Source organism: Papaver somniferum, chromosome 5 (genome assembly GCF_003573695.1).
Source record: "Papaver somniferum cultivar HN1 chromosome 5, ASM357369v1, whole genome shotgun sequence".
Lineage (NCBI taxonomy): Eukaryota > Viridiplantae > Streptophyta > Magnoliopsida > Ranunculales > Papaveraceae > Papaver > Papaver somniferum.
The window spans coordinates 94,198,466-94,216,950 of NC_039362.1; the positions used below are offsets into that span (position 1 = coordinate 94,198,466).

The 18,485-nt window shown below is 37.5% G+C and overlaps 2 protein-coding genes across 2 annotated transcripts; one reads left to right on the top strand and one right to left on the bottom strand.

The window, feature by feature from the left end:
* Nucleotides 1-1,980: 1,980 nt before the first annotated feature.
* On the bottom strand, nt 1,981-3,027 carry LOC113277658 (glucan endo-1,3-beta-glucosidase 2-like). The gene is made up of 2 exons (XM_026526704.1): nt 2,820-3,027; nt 1,981-2,500 (listed from the first exon to the last, which is right to left on the bottom strand). The coding sequence occupies exons 1-2, from the start codon at nt 2,887-2,889 to the stop codon at nt 2,091-2,093; spliced, it is 480 nt and encodes a 159-aa protein (XP_026382489.1). The 5' UTR covers nt 2,890-3,027; the 3' UTR covers nt 1,981-2,090.
* Nucleotides 3,028-16,539: 13,512 nt separating this feature from the next.
* On the top strand, nt 16,540-17,278 carry LOC113279332. Its single transcript, XM_026528025.1, has 2 exons — nt 16,540-16,824; nt 16,904-17,278. The coding sequence occupies exons 1-2, from the start codon at nt 16,540-16,542 to the stop codon at nt 17,276-17,278; spliced, it is 660 nt and encodes a 219-aa protein (XP_026383810.1).
* The last annotated feature ends 1,207 nt before the right edge of the window (nt 17,279-18,485 follow it).

Here is an 18,485-nt window from a genome sequence, read left to right on the forward strand (position 1 = left end):
GTGAGTTTCGATCTTTGATGTGAGAGTGAGGTTCCTCTTCGATTTCTAACTGTGATTTCTAGTTATTGAGAAACAAATTGGATTTTCAATCTAGGGTTCTGGGAGTGTCTGTGTAGAGAGGAGAAGTATGAAGAGGAAAATGAAAATGAAAACGAAAATGAATTTAGTTTTTAGGTTGAGTTGATTAATAAAAAACCAAAGGAAAAGATGATCAATAATAGAAATATCAACGGCCACTATTAACTGTTATATAAATAGCCGGATAGGCGGGTAGGGTAGGATAATTTCGAGCTTTACCCGTCATCCTACCTATTTAACGGCGGTTAAGAAATCTTTACCCATTACCCTACCCGCCAAATAATGGATAAGACAGGATACGTTTAAAAAACTGGCGGATAGGGTAGGATTGGCGGGTATGGACAGGGTATGTGCACCCCTAAGTAGGCATGCTAAGTTACAAATCCAGTAGTCAAGTTCAGAGAACAAAAAAGACAATCAAGTAATCTGATTTCATCACCACCGATAAATGCTTAATCACTATCGTTATATAATAATATCAATAATATTCTGGAAACCTTCCATGTCTTCAGGTCCCGGACGGAATATTAATGATGGAGGTGCTTGTTCAGTTTGGCTACCTAGTTCTATCTGCGAGCCAACATCTTAGGTCGACTCAACTACAACATTCATAATTAATTAAGCTCAATAGCATAAATTGATACGAAATTAAGTGAATTGCTCGATTAATCCCTACACGCATTAAACTTATATATAATGACCTGGGAAATCCTACATATTGCTCGGTCGAATAAAAATGGCAGGCCTACGAAAACAAAATAAACACAAGAAAGATAGACAAATACATTTATATCAGTAATAAATTAATTGATAAGTTCCCTGCTCAATCGGGTGGTGTACTCTCTTCAAGATAAAAGAGCCCTTATATCCATCGAACAATGTTTTATACCTACGCAAATGGGTTATAACTTGAAGCTAATACTAGTCGCAACATTAAGAAATCAAGAGCTAAATGTCATTGATATAGATAGTACAGAGACACGTTGCAAATTTATCCATTCGGTTACCCAGAAAAGGCATGCGATCTCATATGCATTCTGGAATGTGTAGAATTAGAACGGATAAAAAGGCAAGGAAAAATGAAGATACATTAAAAGATGAACTAGTATACGGTATATACCATAAAGAGCGTGAAATGCAGAAAATGCAAGAGAAATCTAGGACGTCCAAGCCAAAAGAGCAAACAGAAAAAAACTGAGAATCCCTAATGATCATAAGTCCAAACTAAGCTACCTAATCTACTGACCGAAGAGTTAGATATCCGTTCCCTAGTGTGCAGCTGATCCCCACTCAAATTTCAGACTTATTGAACACAGTTCAACATAATGGTAATCAATCATGTTCCACTAACCACGGAACAACAATTTAGAATAACAGGAGAACTGAGCACAGAACTGAGCACACGCTAGAACAAAGCACCAATCATTTTCCATAACTATATAGTTAAGCTCACTAAATGGGGAACATTAATATTAGTCCTACCTTCAACCAAAAACCGAACTGAGGTCACACATGGATTTCAAATCTTAATTAAGGATTTACCAATTTACATAAAACACTTAACACTCTCACTGCAGAAATTGAATGTCCAGCTCTTTTCAATTGAAGGAATTGAGATATCAACTCTCATTGTAGCTCTGTTAAAAACATACGAAGACAAAGGAATTGAGAGACATATTTTCAACTATTGAAAACGCGTTGCATGTATTGTTATACATTAAACAACAAAAAAAATTGACTTTCAGATATGCGTAATTCAAATCTGAACTTAAATTTTCGATCGAGAAAAAGGATTGAGAGATTGATCAAAACTCAGTCAACAACCCTAGAAAAATCTAAACAAAGGCGAGGATAAGATGATTGCGGATCTGAATCATGATTATGAGTCACATACTAAAATCGAGATAAAATCGAATGTTTTTATTTAAAAATCAGTACATGTAGGATTGAACCATATACCCATGCACTGATGCACATAGCCAACAACATCTTACTACACGAGAGCCATAATACTAACTAGTAATACTGATACAAGAAAACAACTTGCATGTAGAGGTGAACCAATGGAAGTACCAGGTGGTGGAAAAATAGCAGATCCATTTGGCGCCATTCCTACTTCCAACGAAGATACAAAGACCGTGGCTCGGGTTTGTTGTGCTTATCCAAGCAGCTCCGTTGAAGCCACAAGACTCAGGTCGACCCAGATTTTCGTAGTAATACATGTTGAATGCGTATGAAGCATGTGCTTCAACGGTGTTAGGCTCATAACATAGGTGACCCGGCAACAAATTAGAACAGGTGAAATTTGGTTGGCTACAAACCCAATCAAGACCCTCCTGCAAGATCTTCTGATCCACTCCTCTTGCCACACAGTAGGTCAAATTCGCAGGGTTTTTCGCTAGTAAAACAAACCCAATAGGACCTGTACCATGAACAAGAATATAGACTTTCTTTTCGAAGAAACAAGATAATGCTAGAAGCGGGAGCAAAACACAAAAATCATAAAGATATTGCACTAGATTTGCTAGTCAAGAATGAATCTATACTCTAAGATATGTCTTCAATCAATGATTAATGTAGAATGGGAAGAAAGCCCTTTGGTGGTGTTATAATTAAAGAGCTCAGAATGCATCATGCATGCACAATACAAGCTAAACTCATTGAACTACACAAGTAGGTAAAGCAACCAAGAAAGTAGAAACAAGAAATAGAAGAAGAAGGAGAAGTGGAGAATCACTTACGTTCATGTTCATCGGCAGCTGTAACAACTGATGATGATAATACTGCAAAGAGTAGAAGAAGTAAACCCATTATGTGTCGTTTGTCTTACAATGAGAGATACTGAGAAGCTGAGAGAACAGAAGAAATGAGACGCCTTTTTTGATGTTTGTATTTTAGATCCGGAGACTGGAGAGAGTTAGCGCATGGCGGAGAGACGAGAATGAAAGAGTGGAAATTAAGATTAATTTGATACAAGGAAAGGATAGTAGAGTGGAGGGGGTTTTATAGAGTAAGAAAGGGAGATCTGACGGTTGAGATTTGTTTGTACAGACAATTAAGTCTCTCTTTCGTAAAGGAGAAGTTGGTATGCAGCCGTATTTAAGTTCTTATTTTGTAGGATTGTTCATGTGAAACGACAAGGTGGAGAATTGAAGTTTTGTTATTATCAAAAGCTTGAGTTACAAAACTGGTTTTTCCAGTAACTAAATAGGTAGAGATAAAACAAATCTACACGTAACAACTAACTTTCCTAACTAACAAAATACGCAGCCATATATACAATATACACAATAAATACATATCTCCTAATACTTCCCTCTCAAGTTGGAGCATGGAGATCACGAATGCCCAACTTGCGAAGAAGCAGTTCAAACTGAGGACGTCCAAGAGCTTTAGTGAAGATATCCGCAAGCAGAGCAGTTGTCCGAACATGAGAAGTAACAATAGCACCAGACTGAATTTTATCGCGCACATAGTGACAATCTATCTCGATATGTTTGGTGCGTTCATGAAAAACAGGATTAGCAGCAATATGAAGTGCGGATTGACTATCACAGTAAAGGCGCATAGGATGAGAGTGGGACGCATGTAGAGATTTCAATAATGCCTTTAGCCACGTGAGCTCACTACAAGTATGAGCCATGGAACGGTACTCGGCTTCAGCAGAAGAACTAGATACTGTGTGTTGCTTATTTGTCTTCCAAGATATAGGTGAACCTCCCAGAAAAATAAAGTAACCAGTAAGCGAACGACGAGTAAGGGGACAGGAGGCCCAATCAGAGTCACAATAAGCAGTAAGTTGAAGAGCACTATCCTTGTGTAAAACAATCCCTTGACCAGGATTTCCCTTTAGATAACGAAGAACTTGGAGAGCAGCTTCCCAATGAGACACCCGAGGAGACTGCATAAATTGATCCAATACATGCACCGAGTAACACAATTCAGGACGCGTAATAGTCAAATAAATCAAGCGTCCAATAAGCCGACGATACTGAGATGAATCAGAATACAGGGGTCCATCATCAAGAGCTAAACGATGATGTTGATCAATGGGTGAAGAAGCTGGTTTGGCTCCAAGAAGCCCAGTCTCAGACAAAATATCCAAGGTGTATTTTCGTTGAGATAAAAACAAGCCATCGGTTCCTCGAGACATTTCAATACCAAGAAAATACTTGAGATGGCCCAGATCTTTCATATGAAAGCAACGGCTTAAATATGCTTTAAAAGCAGTAATAGCAGCGGAATTTTTCCCAGCAATAATTAAGTCATCCACATAGACAAGTACGTTAATAGAATTCTCACCTCGTCGCAGGGTAAATAAAGAATAATCAGCATAAGACTGTACAAATCCAAAAGCCTTAAGAGCACCTGCAATCTTAGCAAACCAATTACGAGGAGCTTGACAAAGAACATATAAAGATTTATGGAGGCGACACACTTTACCAGGAGAATTAGTCGAATATCCTGGAGGAAGTTGCATATATACTTCCTCATCCAGATCCCCATGTAGAAAAGCATTATGAACATCCATTTGATGTAACTCCCAATCACGAGCGACTAGGACTGCTAAAAATGTTCTAACTGAAACCATTTTAGCTACGGGAGAAAATGTTTCATGACAATCCACACCTTCCACTTATCTATTACCAAGGAAAACCAAGCGAGCTTTACATCGCTCAACAGTGCCATCAGAATTATATTTAATTTTGTAAACCCATTTACAACCAATAGCCTTCTTCCCTGGGGGAAGATCCGTAACAGATAACGTGCCATTCTTATCAAGAGCACTAATTTTCTTAGACATAGCTACACGCCAAACGGGAATACGAACAGCTTCAGCATAACTCGTAGGTTCTTTAAGAGTAGTAATCGCCGCCAAAAAACGAGTATGATTAGCAGAAAAATTTGCACAAGATACATAATTAGTTATGGGATAAGGCGTACCTGAGGATGTTGACGAGTGAGGAGTGGAGGAGCCGGGGTCTATTACGTCAACAGTACTACATACATAATCTTTTAACCGAGTATTAGAAATCCGTGACCGAGCACTACGTCTCACAGTCGCATCGAGATGTTACTGATAGGTATATGGCTTTATGTAGCTGGTAATAAAGTTGATAACCCTTCTGAAGAAATGCTGTCAGGTAACCGAGTATTACCGGGCGAGTCACGACCTGACGCCGTCTGTACACTAACCCCAGATGAATTACTATGTTCAGAAACTTGAATTAATGGACCACATTTTGAAATGTCACCTTTCCCCACTTTCTGCGTACAATTTCCACTTTCTGAAATATCACTTGTCCCCTCATTTTGAACACCTACCCCAGATGAGACAAAAGGGACAGAAATCTTTGAATTTTCAGAAATGTTAGCTGTCCCCACATTTTGAACACCCACTCCAGATGAGACAAAAGTCTCTAAATTTTCAAAAAAATCGCTTGTCACATTTTGTGACTTGCTCACCATTTACGAATCCCCTAGTTTTCACGCATATTGAGTTTGGCACGCCTGTCACATTCTGTCTGCCGATAGAAATTGCATCACTGTCCTCTACAACAATAGGTCCTCTACACCTGCTAACACCCGATAACATGTCCTGTATGTTGGGAAAATTGGCACCCTAGCGCAGCGGAATCACAGGATCACAAAGGGCAATTGGTGATTTGGACCAAATATGGGAGAAATAATAAGAAAGACAGAAGATAAGGAAGCACACACAACCACAACTCAAGATATACGTGGTTCACCTTTACAGGTTAGATCCACGACCAACACCACCAGAAAACTTGCATTAAACCAAAGACCATTACATGCTCTTTCCGCAACCCAAGACCAGACCCAAGAGTTAACAAGACATACCTGAGAACACCATTGAAGAAACCATAGAAACCAACTCTCTAACCATTCTTCAAACCAGTCTCATGTCTTCTCTTCTACATCGTCTTCATAACTGCTACTAACAGAGGAGAAACATGGAAACACTAGAAAGTTGGTTTAGGGAAAATCCCTAAGCCATAAACCCTAGGACACCAAAATCCTCTCTATACAAGTTTTTTCTCTCACAACGATATTTACCTTCACGGTAACACATGACCCTCCCTACCAAAGAGACCAAAAACCTAAGCACAACGTTTTACCACTCTTCTAGGTTGGATGTCTACAAACCTACAAATCTACTCCTATATATAGAGAACACAAACTTGGCCACCAAGTATTAGTCTCCAACTAGGAAACTAAACTCTTTCCTAAATTCTATATGGCCCATATTAGGAAACCCACTCAATGGGTAAAAGGCCCAAAGATAGGAAACTCACGGTTTTCCTAACAATCTCCACCTCGGATCATACTTTCAAGCATGAGACGATCATAGGAAATTACCTTCATCTTCCACCAAAGTTATTCACCATCTCTATATTCCCGTAAAATTACTTTCGAAGCTCAAATCCGAACTTCCATCTTCATAGAACCATCTCTTCAACCAAAAACACCATGACATTGATAAAAGTATTCAAACCATCTTCTTTATGAAGAACACTTGTGAAACTGGCCACGCTTCACAAACTCCATGAAAATCTTCAATCAGTATCATTGAATCCTTGCACAAACTCCACCATTGATCAACAAGAGAACCATCAAGAAGAATCACCATTAGCTCCACCTAACCAGTAAGCTAACAACATATTGAACACTAATCCAGAAAGAAAGAATTAGCTTCAATATTATACTCCAGCACATGTCATGATTACCGTGTATCTGAAACAAACCATAAGATATTTTCACTGTGATTAACAGGCTTAATCCTTTAAGCGATTCTCAAAGCCATCACCAAACTGACATAATTTTACCACCATCACACCCAACATACTCACTCTAAATATATACCGTGTGAATGCCCATATTATCGTGGTACATGCTTTCGATATAGGTCACATTCTTGATACTACGTGCAAGCAATCAAGAATACTTTAACATAGACTTAAAAAATATAAATTTATATCATCTCGTGCATAACTTCGAAGAATTGCTGGTCCTTCTTCTACATGAGACTTCGCAGCCCCATCCTTTCTTCAAACTTTGTAACCCATTCTTTATAGTGTATGATTACTAACACCATAAAGAAGTAAATATGTATTCCACCTTATTCAGTTCTATTATGCATCCCATACTACATCATAAAACCAAACAACGAACATACACTTCTACCAAGTTGAACCTCCAGTTTGTAAATCACTTCAAAAACCCATCTTTGTATAAACACCGGTTGAAACATTATCTTCAAAAAATATTTCTCCACCCGAACAATAAACCATCGTTCAATTCCAAGTTCAATCACACCAGCCCGTCCTTGGCTCTGATAACAATTGTTGGGAAAATTGGCACCCTAGCGCAGCGGAATCACAGTATCACAAAGGGCAATTGGTGATTTGGACCAAATATGGGAGAAATAATAAGAAAGACAGAAGATAAAGAAGCACACACAACCACAACTCAAGATATACGTGGTTCACCTTTACAGGCTACATCCACGGCCAACACCACCAGAAAACTTGCATTAAATCAAAGACCATTACATGCTCTTTCCGCAACCCAAGACCAGACCCAAGAGTTAACAAGACATACTCGAGAAAACCATTGAAGAAACCATAGAAACCAACTCTCTAACCATTCTTCAAACCAGCCTCATGTCTTCTCTTCTACATCGTCTTCATAACTGCTACTAACAGAGGAGAAACATGGAAACACTAGAAAGTTGGTTTAGGGAAAATCCCTAAACCCTAGGACACCAAAATCCTCTCTCTACAAGTTTTTTCTCTCACACCAATATTGACCTTCACGATAGCACATGACCCTCCCTACCAAAGAGACCAAAAACCTAAGCACAACGTTTTACCATTCTTCTAGGTTGGATGTCTACAAACCTACAAATGTACTCCTATACATAGAGAACACAAACTTGGCCACCAAGTATTAGTCTCCAACTAGGAAACTAAACTCTTTCCTAAATTCTATATGGCCCATATTAGGAAACCCACTCAATGGGGAAAAGGCCCAAATATAGGAAACTCACGGTTTTCCTAACACTGTACGCCTGCTACTAGACCAGTATTTTCACTTCCTGACAAACCTTGCATTCTTGCGGCTGGAGCACCACCGTACACCCCCTGTACAACACCCGGATTAGCAGTACTGGCAGATAACAATAATTCTAACTGTCTTGATGAGATCTCCAACCTTGTATCGAAATCATTCTGGCACTCTTCATTATTGTCGTCTAGCGAATCAACACAATAAGGAAATTTGTTTTCAAAGAAAACTACATCACGAGACAGAAAATATTCTTTTGTTTCTAAATCAAATAGTTGCCAACCCTTTTTTCCATGAGGATAACCAACAAATATAAAACGTCTACTCTGTGGATTAAACTTGTTTCGATCACGGGGGACAACACTTGCGTAACACAAACATCCAAATACTCGAATAAGAGAATAAATAGGAGGCTTTTTATGTAAAAGTTCATATGGAGTTTTACCATTAAGCAAGGTAGTAGGCGTCCGATTAATAATGTGAGCCGAACTTAGAATGCATTCACCCCAAAACTGAAGAGGTAAATTTGCTTGAAATCGCAAAGCACATGCCACATTCAATATATGACGATGTTTGCGTTCTACTCGCCCATTTTGTTGTGGCGTATCCACACATGAAGTTTGAAATTCTATTCCTTGTCCAGAAAAAAATGGAATCAATGGAAGAAATTTTGTGCCATTATCACTACGAACTTGCTTAACTTGTTTATCAAATTGTGTATTAGCCATAGCACAAAAATTCTGAAAATTTTGCACCACCTCAGTTTTATGTGCCATCAAATAAACCAAAACACAACGAGAATAATCATCAACAATAGTAAGAAAATAGTGTGCACCACAGGAATACGAAGTACGATACGGACCCCATACATCACAATGAACTAAACTGAAGATGTCAACAACTTTATTCTCACTAATAGGAAAAATAACACGAGTTTGTTTAGCTTTAAAACAAGTATCACATGGTTCATTGAGAAACTTCTGCCAATCAACTTTATTCATACCAGGAAGTAGAGAAACAATCTTATTAGAAGGATGACCAAGACGCATATGCCATAAGTTATAATCTTCACTAGTAGTAACTCGATTTGCCATAATCTGTGCTCCACTGTGGAATATATAGACCCCATCTCGTTCCCCTACCACACCAATCATCGTCCTCGTAGTGCGGTTATGTATCACACACAACTTATCAGTCAAAGTGACAATACATTTCAGATCTTTAATTAAACATGCTAACGAAATCAAGTTACAATGATATCAGGAACGTATAAAACACGATATAATCTCATATTGTCTCCAAACACCGCAGTGTCTTCACATGGAGCAATTGTGTATGTGCCGTTCAGAAGTTTTACGGAAGAAAAACTTATTTTATATGTTTTACACAAAAACTCTTTACTTCCTGTCATATGCCTTGAAGCCCCTGTATCAAGTATCCATTTACTAGAAAGATTTTCCTTCGAACCCTTCTTATTCGAAGAATTAAAAATATTCACAATAGCTTCCCATTGTGCATCAGTGAGAGTATGAGCAAGTGGTGCTCGATCTTGTGATGAAAGATAACTTCTAGTTGAATTCACATCAATATTCATAAGTGCCATATTAACAACAACTTGTCCATCTTGTTCATAATTATCGCTATTCAATTTCTTCGGAGAAATCATCAATACCCGTATAATTTGAAATTGAATCAATTTTAGGTTTATTTCGAATCTGGCTCAGATGCCATGAAACGTCAAGGTAGAGAATTGAAGTTTTGTTATTATCAAAAGCTTGAGTTACAAAACTGGTTTTCCCCGTGACTAAATAGGTAGAGATAAAACAAATCTACACGTAATAACTAACTTTCCTAATTAACAAAATACGCAACCATATAAACAATATACACAATAAATACATATCTCCTAATATCATGTCTCACGACGGTGTTAGCTAATGAACACAAGTCTGTCTCATTCCCGCTCCTCTTGAATGAGTTCCTTAGAAGACTAATGAGGTAAATTGTGTTATCCATTGGAGTATTATTTTATTTTATTTTGCAAATACTTGGAGATTTTGTAAAGTCAAATATCGATGGTGTCAAAATTTCGGTATATCACCTGTGTACACATTAATATGGGAAGTTAGAGGTTACAATTCCACAACACCCATGTTATAAGTGATGTCTTAGTTTTAGATGAAGAGAGCTCTGCTCATAGGCAGTCAAGTTGAGAAGAATTGTAATATACATATACTACTTACGAATGTGCGATAATATCGAATGCGACTCCAAGTCAGAAAGTAGCTACAAAGTCTAAAAAATATGTTTAAAAACTATCCACGGTTTGTCCCATGGGACGAATTGTTGGGATATATATTTAAAAACATAGTTTTGTAATATTGTACCAAACTTAGAGACATAGTGTGGTTGTATTATTTTGGGCTCCCATACTATAGGCTTGGGTTCAAGTCTCACCCCACACATTTGACTAGGTATATTATATATATCTATATTACTTAATAAAATCCGGGAGAGCGGGGCCTTGGGGGTCTTGGGAGGTCTGGTGATTCAGAAACTGATTTTTTGCAGGTTTTAACTCTTGATTTCCAAAACGGTTTTCTACTTAATATTCTCTAATTAACTCTATTAATTTTTGGTAATTATATTGTTACCGTTTTATGACTGTTATGGAGGATTTTCAGTGAAAACTAATTACGAAATTTATTTTCAATAAAAACCGTATTGATTTCTTTTTGAGATATAAAAGAACAGTTTCTGGAGAAGATGAAATATATTGTTTTTCATCTATTTTTGGGTTCTGAGCAAGTGAAGAAAGAGTAGTTTTTGGTTCGATTTCTCATAGTGCAGAGAAATCAAACAAGAGAGTATCAGCTGTTTTATCCCATAGGGTTTTCGACAAATTTTGACTGCTAGCACAATCAAGAGGCAGAGTCGCGAAACACCTTAAAGATAGCGACCTAGTCAGCGACTCATCTGTTTGAGATTTATTTTTGTGAATTTTCTATATTGTTTCCAACAATTTTAAGGTGTTTGATTTTTCTATGGAGGTTGAAAAGAAGCGTGTTGATGATACCAACAAGCCATTCAAATTTGAAGGGCTGCATTTCAGAAGATGGAAGCTGAAGATGTTCTTTTATCTCAAACTCATGAAGCTGCATATGATTGTGTCGAGTGTTTATCATGGAACCCTAGAACATGCTGCTGATGTTGTTGCTGATGCTGATGATGGTGCTGCTGCTACTGATCCACCTCCTACCGGTGGTGCCAAAGACGTTGTTTCTCAAACTCCTGAGGAGAAACAGAAGACCATTGACAAATGGGTCGATGATGACTTTGATTGCAAAAACTACATTCTTAACGCATTATCTGATAATTTATATGAGTATTATTCAACTTTTGAAACTGCTAAAGATGTGTGGGATGCATTACAGAAAAAATATGACACCGAGGAAGCTGGCTCAAAGAAGTATGTTGTGAGATGGTATTTGAGATACCAAATGGTGGATGATAGGTCAGTTGTTTCTCAGGCTCATGAACTTCAAAAAATTTACCACGAAATTATGACCGAAGGTATGAAAACTGATGAACAATTTCAAGTTTCTGTAATGACTGACAAGTTACCACCTAGCTGGAAAGATTTTCGTAATACTTTGCGTCACAAGACTAAAGAATTTTCCCTTAAAAGTTTGATTGTTAAGCTCAGGGTTGAGGAAGAAGCTCGTAAACAAGATAAGAAGGAAGAGATTCTCATTGTTTCTAACAATAAGACTCATCCTAGTTTGAAACCTAAGAAGAAGGACCTGAAACCTAACCCAAACCAAAAGAAATGAGGAAGGCCTAATCAAAACAAGAACCAACACCCATCAATAAATGTACAGAATTCCAATTCTGAGTTTCTTTGTTATACCTGTAATAAACCAAACCACATGGCTAGGAATTGCAGGTTTAACAAGGAAAAGAATAACGCACAAGCTAATGTTGTGGGTGACGTTATAATTGCCATGGTCTCTGATCCAGAGTTCTACATGGTTGGTGGATCTGATGGGTGGTGGATAGACAGTGGTGCTTCGCATCATTGTTGTTTTGATAGGTCCATGTTTAAGACTTATGCTGAAACCGAGGATAAGAAAGTGTTGTTGGGAGACTCTCACAGCACTATGGTGAAAGGTTCTGGTACGGTAAGGTTTAAGTTTCCTTCTGGGAAGACTCTCATGCTGAAAGATGTCTTTCACACTCCAGAAATGAGAAAGAACCTTGTTTCCGGCTATCTTCTCAACAAGGCTGGGTTGTATCAAACTATTGGGTCTGATATTTACACTATAAATAAGAATAAGAGTTTTGTAGGAAAAGGTTATGCTACTGATGGAATGTTTAAGCTTAATGTTGATGCTATGAATAAAATTGAATCTTCTGGTTATATGATTTGCAATTTTAATGTTTGGTATGGTAGGCTTTGTCATGTGGGTAAAAAGTTAGTAAATAACATGAGCAAGTTAGGTGTCTTCCCTGAATTTTCTGAAAATGAATTTGAAAAATGTGAATACTGCAGTCAAGCAAAAATAACCAAAACTTCACATAAATCTATTGTAAGAGAATCCAAACCACTAGACTTAATACATTCTGATTTGTGTGAATATGAAGGTATCCTAACTAGAAATGGAAAAAGGTATATCATGACGTTCATTGATGACTGTTCTAGTTATACTTATGTTTATTTGTTTAGCCATAAGAATGAAGCTATTGAAAAGTTTAAGATCTTTATTGCTAAAATTGAAAATCAATTTGGTAGAAAAATTAAGAGGTTTCGTAGTGATAGAGGAACTGAATATGAAGGTATCCTAACTAGAAATGGAAAAAAGGTATATCTATATTACTTAATAAAATCCGGGAGAGCGGGGCCTTGGGGGTCTTGGGAGGTCTGGTGATTCAGAAACTGATTTTTTGCAGGTTTTAACTCTTGATTTCCAAAACGGTTTTCTACTTAATATTCTCTAATTAACTCTATTAATTTTTGGTAATTATATTGTTACCGTTTTATGACTGTTATGGAGGATTTTCAGTGAGCACTAATTACGAAATTTATTTTCATTAAAAACCGTATTGATTTTTTTTGAGATATAAAAGAAAAGTTTCTGGAGAAGATGAAATATATTGTTTTTCATCTATTTTTGAGTTCTGAGCAAGTGAAGAAAGAGTAGTTGTTGGTTCGATTTCTCATAGTGCAGAGAAATCGAACAAGAGAGTATCAGCTGTTTTATCCCATAGGGTTTTCGACAAGCTTTGACTGCTAGCACAATCAAGAGGCAGAGTCGCGAAACACCTTAAAGATAGCGACCTAGTCCGCGACTCAGCTGTTTGAGATTTATTTTTGTGAATTTTCTATATTGTTTCCAACAATTTTAAGGTGTTTGATTTTGCTATGGAGGTTGAAAAGAAGCGTGTTCATGATACCAACGAGCCATTCAAATTTGAAGGGTTGCATTTCAGAAGATAAAAGATGAAGATGTTCTTTTATCTCAAACTCATGAAGCTGCATATGATTGTGTCGAGTGTTCATCCCTGAACCCTAGAACCTGCTGCTGATAAGACTGCTGATGTTGTTGCTGATGCTGATGATGGTGCTGCTGCTACTGATCCACCTCCTACCGGTGGTGCCAAAGACGTTGTTTCTCAAACTCCTGAGGAGAAACAGAAGGCCATTGACAAATGGGTCGATGATGACTTTGATTGCAAAAACTACATTCTTAACGCATTATCTGATGATTTATATGAGTATTATTGAACTTTTGAAACTGCTAAAGATGTGTGGGATGTATTACAGAAAATATATGACACTGAGGAAGCTGGCTCCAAGAAGTATGCTGTGAGCCAGTATTTGAGATACCAAATGGTGGATGATAGGTCAGTTGTTGCACAGGCTCATGAACTTCAAAAAATTTACCACGAAATTATGACCGAAGGTATGAAAACTGATGAACAATTTCAAGTTTCTGTAATGATTGACAAGTTACCACCTAGCTGGAAAGATTTTCGTAATACTTTGCGTCACAAGACTAAATAATTTTCTCTTGAAATTTTGATTGTTAAGCTCAGGGTTGAGGAAGAAGCTCGGAAACAAGATAATAAGGAAGAGATTCTCATTGTTTCTAAAAATAAGACTCATCCTAGTTTGAAACCTAAGAAGAAGGACCTGAAACCTAACCCGAACCAAAAGAAATGAGGAAGGCCTACTCAAAACAAGAACCAACACCCATCAAGAAATGGACAGAATTCCAATTATGAGTTTCTTTGTTATACCTGTAATAAACCAAACCACATGGCTAGGAATTGCAGGTTTAACAAGGAAAAGAATGACGCACAAGCTAATGCTGTGGGTGACGTTATAATTGCCATGGTCTCTGATCCAAAGTTCTACATGGTTGGTGGATTTGATGGGTGGTGGATAGACAGTGGTGCTTCGCATCATTGTTGTTTTGATAGGTCCATGTTTAAGACTTATGCTGAAACCAAGGATAAGAAAGTGTTGTTGGGAGACTCTCACAGCACTATGGTGAAAGGTTCTGGTACGATAGAGTTGAAGTTTACTTCTGGGAAGACACTCATGCTGAAAGATGTCCTTCACACTCCAGAAATGAGAAAGAACCTTGTTTCCGACTATCTTCTCAACAAGGCTGGGTTGTATCAAACTATTGGGTCTGATATTTACACTATAACTAAGAATAAGAGTTTTGTAGGAAAAGGTTATGCTACTGATGGAATGTTTAAGCTTAATGTTGATGCTATGAATAAAATTGAATCTTCTGCTTATATGATTTGCAATTTTAATGTTTGGTATGGTAGGCTTTGTCATGTGGGTAAAAAGTTAGTAAATAACATGAGCAAGTTAGGTGTCTTCCCTGAATTTTCTGAAAATGAATTTGAAAAATGTGAATACTGCAGTCAAGCAAAAATAACCAAAACTTCACATAAATCTGTTGTAAGAGAATCCAAACCACTAGACTTAATACATTCTGATTTGTGTGAATATGAAGGTATCCTAACTAGAAATGGAAAAAGGTATATCATGACGTTCATTGATGACTGTTCTAGTTATACTTATGTTTATTTGTTTAGCCATAAGAATGAAGCTATTGAAAAGTTTAAGATCTTTATTGCTAAAATTGAAAATCAATTTGGTAGAAAAATTAAGAGGTTTCGTAGTGATAGAGGAACTGAATATGAAGGTATCCTAACTAGAAATGGAAAAAAGGTATATCTATATTACTTAATAAAATCCGGGAGAGCGGGGCCTTGGGGGTCTTGGGAGGTCTGGTGATTCAGAAACTGATTTTTTGCAGGTTTTAACTCTTGATTTCCAAAACGGTTTTCTACTTAATATTCTCTAATTAACTCTATTAATTTTTGGTAATTATATTGTTACCGTTTTATGACTGTTATGGAGGATTTTCAGTGAGCACTAATTACGAAATTTATTTTCATTAAAAACCGTATTGATTTTTTTTGAGATATAAAAGAAAAGTTTCTGGAGAAGATGAAATATATTGTTTTTCATCTATTTTTGAGTTCTGAGCAAGTGAAGAAAGAGTAGTTGTTGGTTCGATTTCTCATAGTGCAGAGAAATCGAACAAGAGAGTATCAGCTGTTTTATCCCATAGGGTTTTCGACAAGCTTTGACTGCTAGCACAATCAAGAGGCAGAGTCGCGAAACACCTTAAAGATAGCGACCTAGTCCGCGACTCAGCTGTTTGAGATTTATTTTTGTGAATTTTCTATATTGTTTCCAACAATTTTAAGGTGTTTGATTTTGCTATGGAGGTTGAAAAGAAGCGTGTTCATGATACCAACGAGCCATTCAAATTTGAAGGGTTGCATTTCAGAAGATAAAAGCTGAAGATGTTCTTTTATCTCAAACTCATGAAGCTGCATATGATTGTGTCGAGTGTTCATCCCTGAACCCTAGAACCTGCTGCTGATAAGACTGCTGATGTTGTTGCTGATGCTGATGATGGTGCTGCAGCTACTGATCCACCTCCTACCGGTGGTGCCAAAGACGTTCTTTCTCAAACTCCTGAGGAGAAACAGAAGGCCATTGACAAATGGGTCGATGATGACTTTGATTGCAAAAACTACATTCTTAACGCATTATATATGAGCGTTTGTTCGGAGCGCATGTATTACGAGCGTCCGTTACCAGGCGCATGTATTACGTGCGCCAACGGTTATATTTTGGAATTCTGATTTTGGTTTTCTGATTTTCCGACCGTTTGATAGATTGCAATGGCTCTTTCGTATATCTATATATAGCATTTGACAAACTTATTTCTGCATAATCTTATCATTTTTAATTTCTATTTCAAGAAATATAGAAATATGGCACCACGAGGTCCCAATTTTACAACAGAAGAAGATACAATGATATGTAGAATCCATTTAGCCATATCTCAAGATTCTGCTACCGGAACCGATCAACCAGAAAGAGTATTATGGAGTCGGATCAAAGATAAGTTGGAAGAAGCCCTGCCTTGTAAACCAAAACATACTTGGACTTCTATCCAGAGTCGATTTCAGGGAATCAGTAGACAGGTTTCACTTTATTCTGCAAAAGTGTTGGAAGTTGATGGTGAATATCATAGCGGATGGAATGAAGTCTCGAGGGTAAGTAATCGTCAATTTTTGCACCCTTAATAATTATATACATGTAATTGGAACTGATGAGTATTGAAAATAATAACAGGTTGAAGAGATAAGAAAGCGATTCAAAGAAAGTAATGGTAACAAAAAATTTAAGCACGAAGAGTGCTACGAAATTCTAAAAGATAGTATCAAATATTCAGGACGGTCGACGTTTGTGTTTGATTCAGGCCAAGAAATGGAAGATTCTCAGAGTGGTGAGGAAAACGCTGATATTGAGGAAACAATTCCAGGCGAGTCCAGTGATGATCTAGATATTGGAGATATAGAGAACACACGTAAGCGTCAGTTGGGGAAGAAAGCATCGAAACAACTAAAGAAAACAGGGAGAGCAAAATCCAATGCCCAGGAGGAAATGCTAGAGGATATATTAAGGAGCAGCAAAGTTTCAATGAACATTACAAAGAACAATCACTAATGAAGATGGGACAGAGACAAGCTGAGTTTGAAGCAATACAAGCTAAGTCTGCGGCAAAGTTTGCGGCGATACAAGCTAAGTCTCGGCGCAAAGTTTGCGGCGAAACAAGCTAGGCAAGAAAAACTCGATTTAAAGAAAGAAGCGGACGATGACTTGGCCATAATGTTGAAGTATGTCTCTACATTGGACACTGTAACAAGAGAGTACTTCGAACTTCGAAGATGAAATAATACAACGCAAAAGAAACCAATCTTAAAGCATGACCGAATTAGTTGAACCTTAATATTATCATTAATAAAAAAATTAGTGAGTTTTAGTCAATTTAGTGAATTTTAATTTTATATGATAAATAGTACATTAGTAAGCAACGTTACAACATATTTTCCGATGAAGAAATACGATACAACATATTTCCATCCCAACTTAATAATTATCTCCAAAATTTGACCATATGTGTTCGATAAATCTTGACGCAAGCGAAAATGTGTTTCTTTATTGTGTATAGCATGACGCCGATGTGCAGCTCTCATTCTGGAAAGTTCCTCAGTACCTACCTCGATATATTCACCGGTGCCGACCTGCTACGTGAGTCATTTCATGTGGCCAATCACGGGAAGACGCTCATCCTCCACTATCATATTATGTAAAATAATAACCGTTTTCATTATATAGGCAAGCACATCCGGGTTCCACATTCGTGCAGGTTGTTTGACAATGGCAAATTGTTGTTGCAGTACACCAAATCCACGCTCTACATCTTTCCGTGCTCCCTCTTGCATCGATGAAAATTTATATTTTTTCGGTGTATCTGGTTGTTTAATGGCCATCACAATAGTAGCAATCTGTGGATAAATGCCATCACCGAGATAATATCCCATATCATATGCATGCCCGTTTACTTCAAAGTTCACCGGTGGTGTTTTCCCGTTGATAAGTTTTCGAAAAATATAAGAACGATTCATTACATTAATATCATTGCAGGAGCCGGGCATACCAAAAAACGCATGCCAAAACCAGAGATCATGTGACACCACTGCCTCTAGCACAATACTTTCACTCCCTTTATACGCGGTGTATACTCCTGATTCTGCTGACGGACATCTATCCCATTTCCAATGCATACAATCCACGCTCCCCAGCATCCCAGGAAATCCCCTGTCTTTGTTTTCTTTCAGCAACAGTTCAACATCACCCGCAGTTGGTGAGC

Coding starts and splice junctions, on each gene's coding strand:
- LOC113279332 (XM_026528025.1), top strand. CDS start 16,540: ATGGCACCACGAGGTCCCAATTTTACAACAGAAGAAGATACAATGATA. Junction 16,825..16,903: donor GATGGAATGAAGTCTCGAGG/GTAAGTAATCGT, acceptor AAATAATAACAG/GTTGAAGAGATAAGAAAGCG.
- LOC113277658 (XM_026526704.1), bottom strand. CDS start 2,889: ATGGGTTTACTTCTTCTACTCTTTGCAGTATTATCATCATCAGTTGTT. Junction 2,501..2,819: donor AGCTGCCGATGAACATGAAC/GTAAGTGATTCT, acceptor TTCATGGTACAG/GTCCTATTGGGTTTGTTTTA.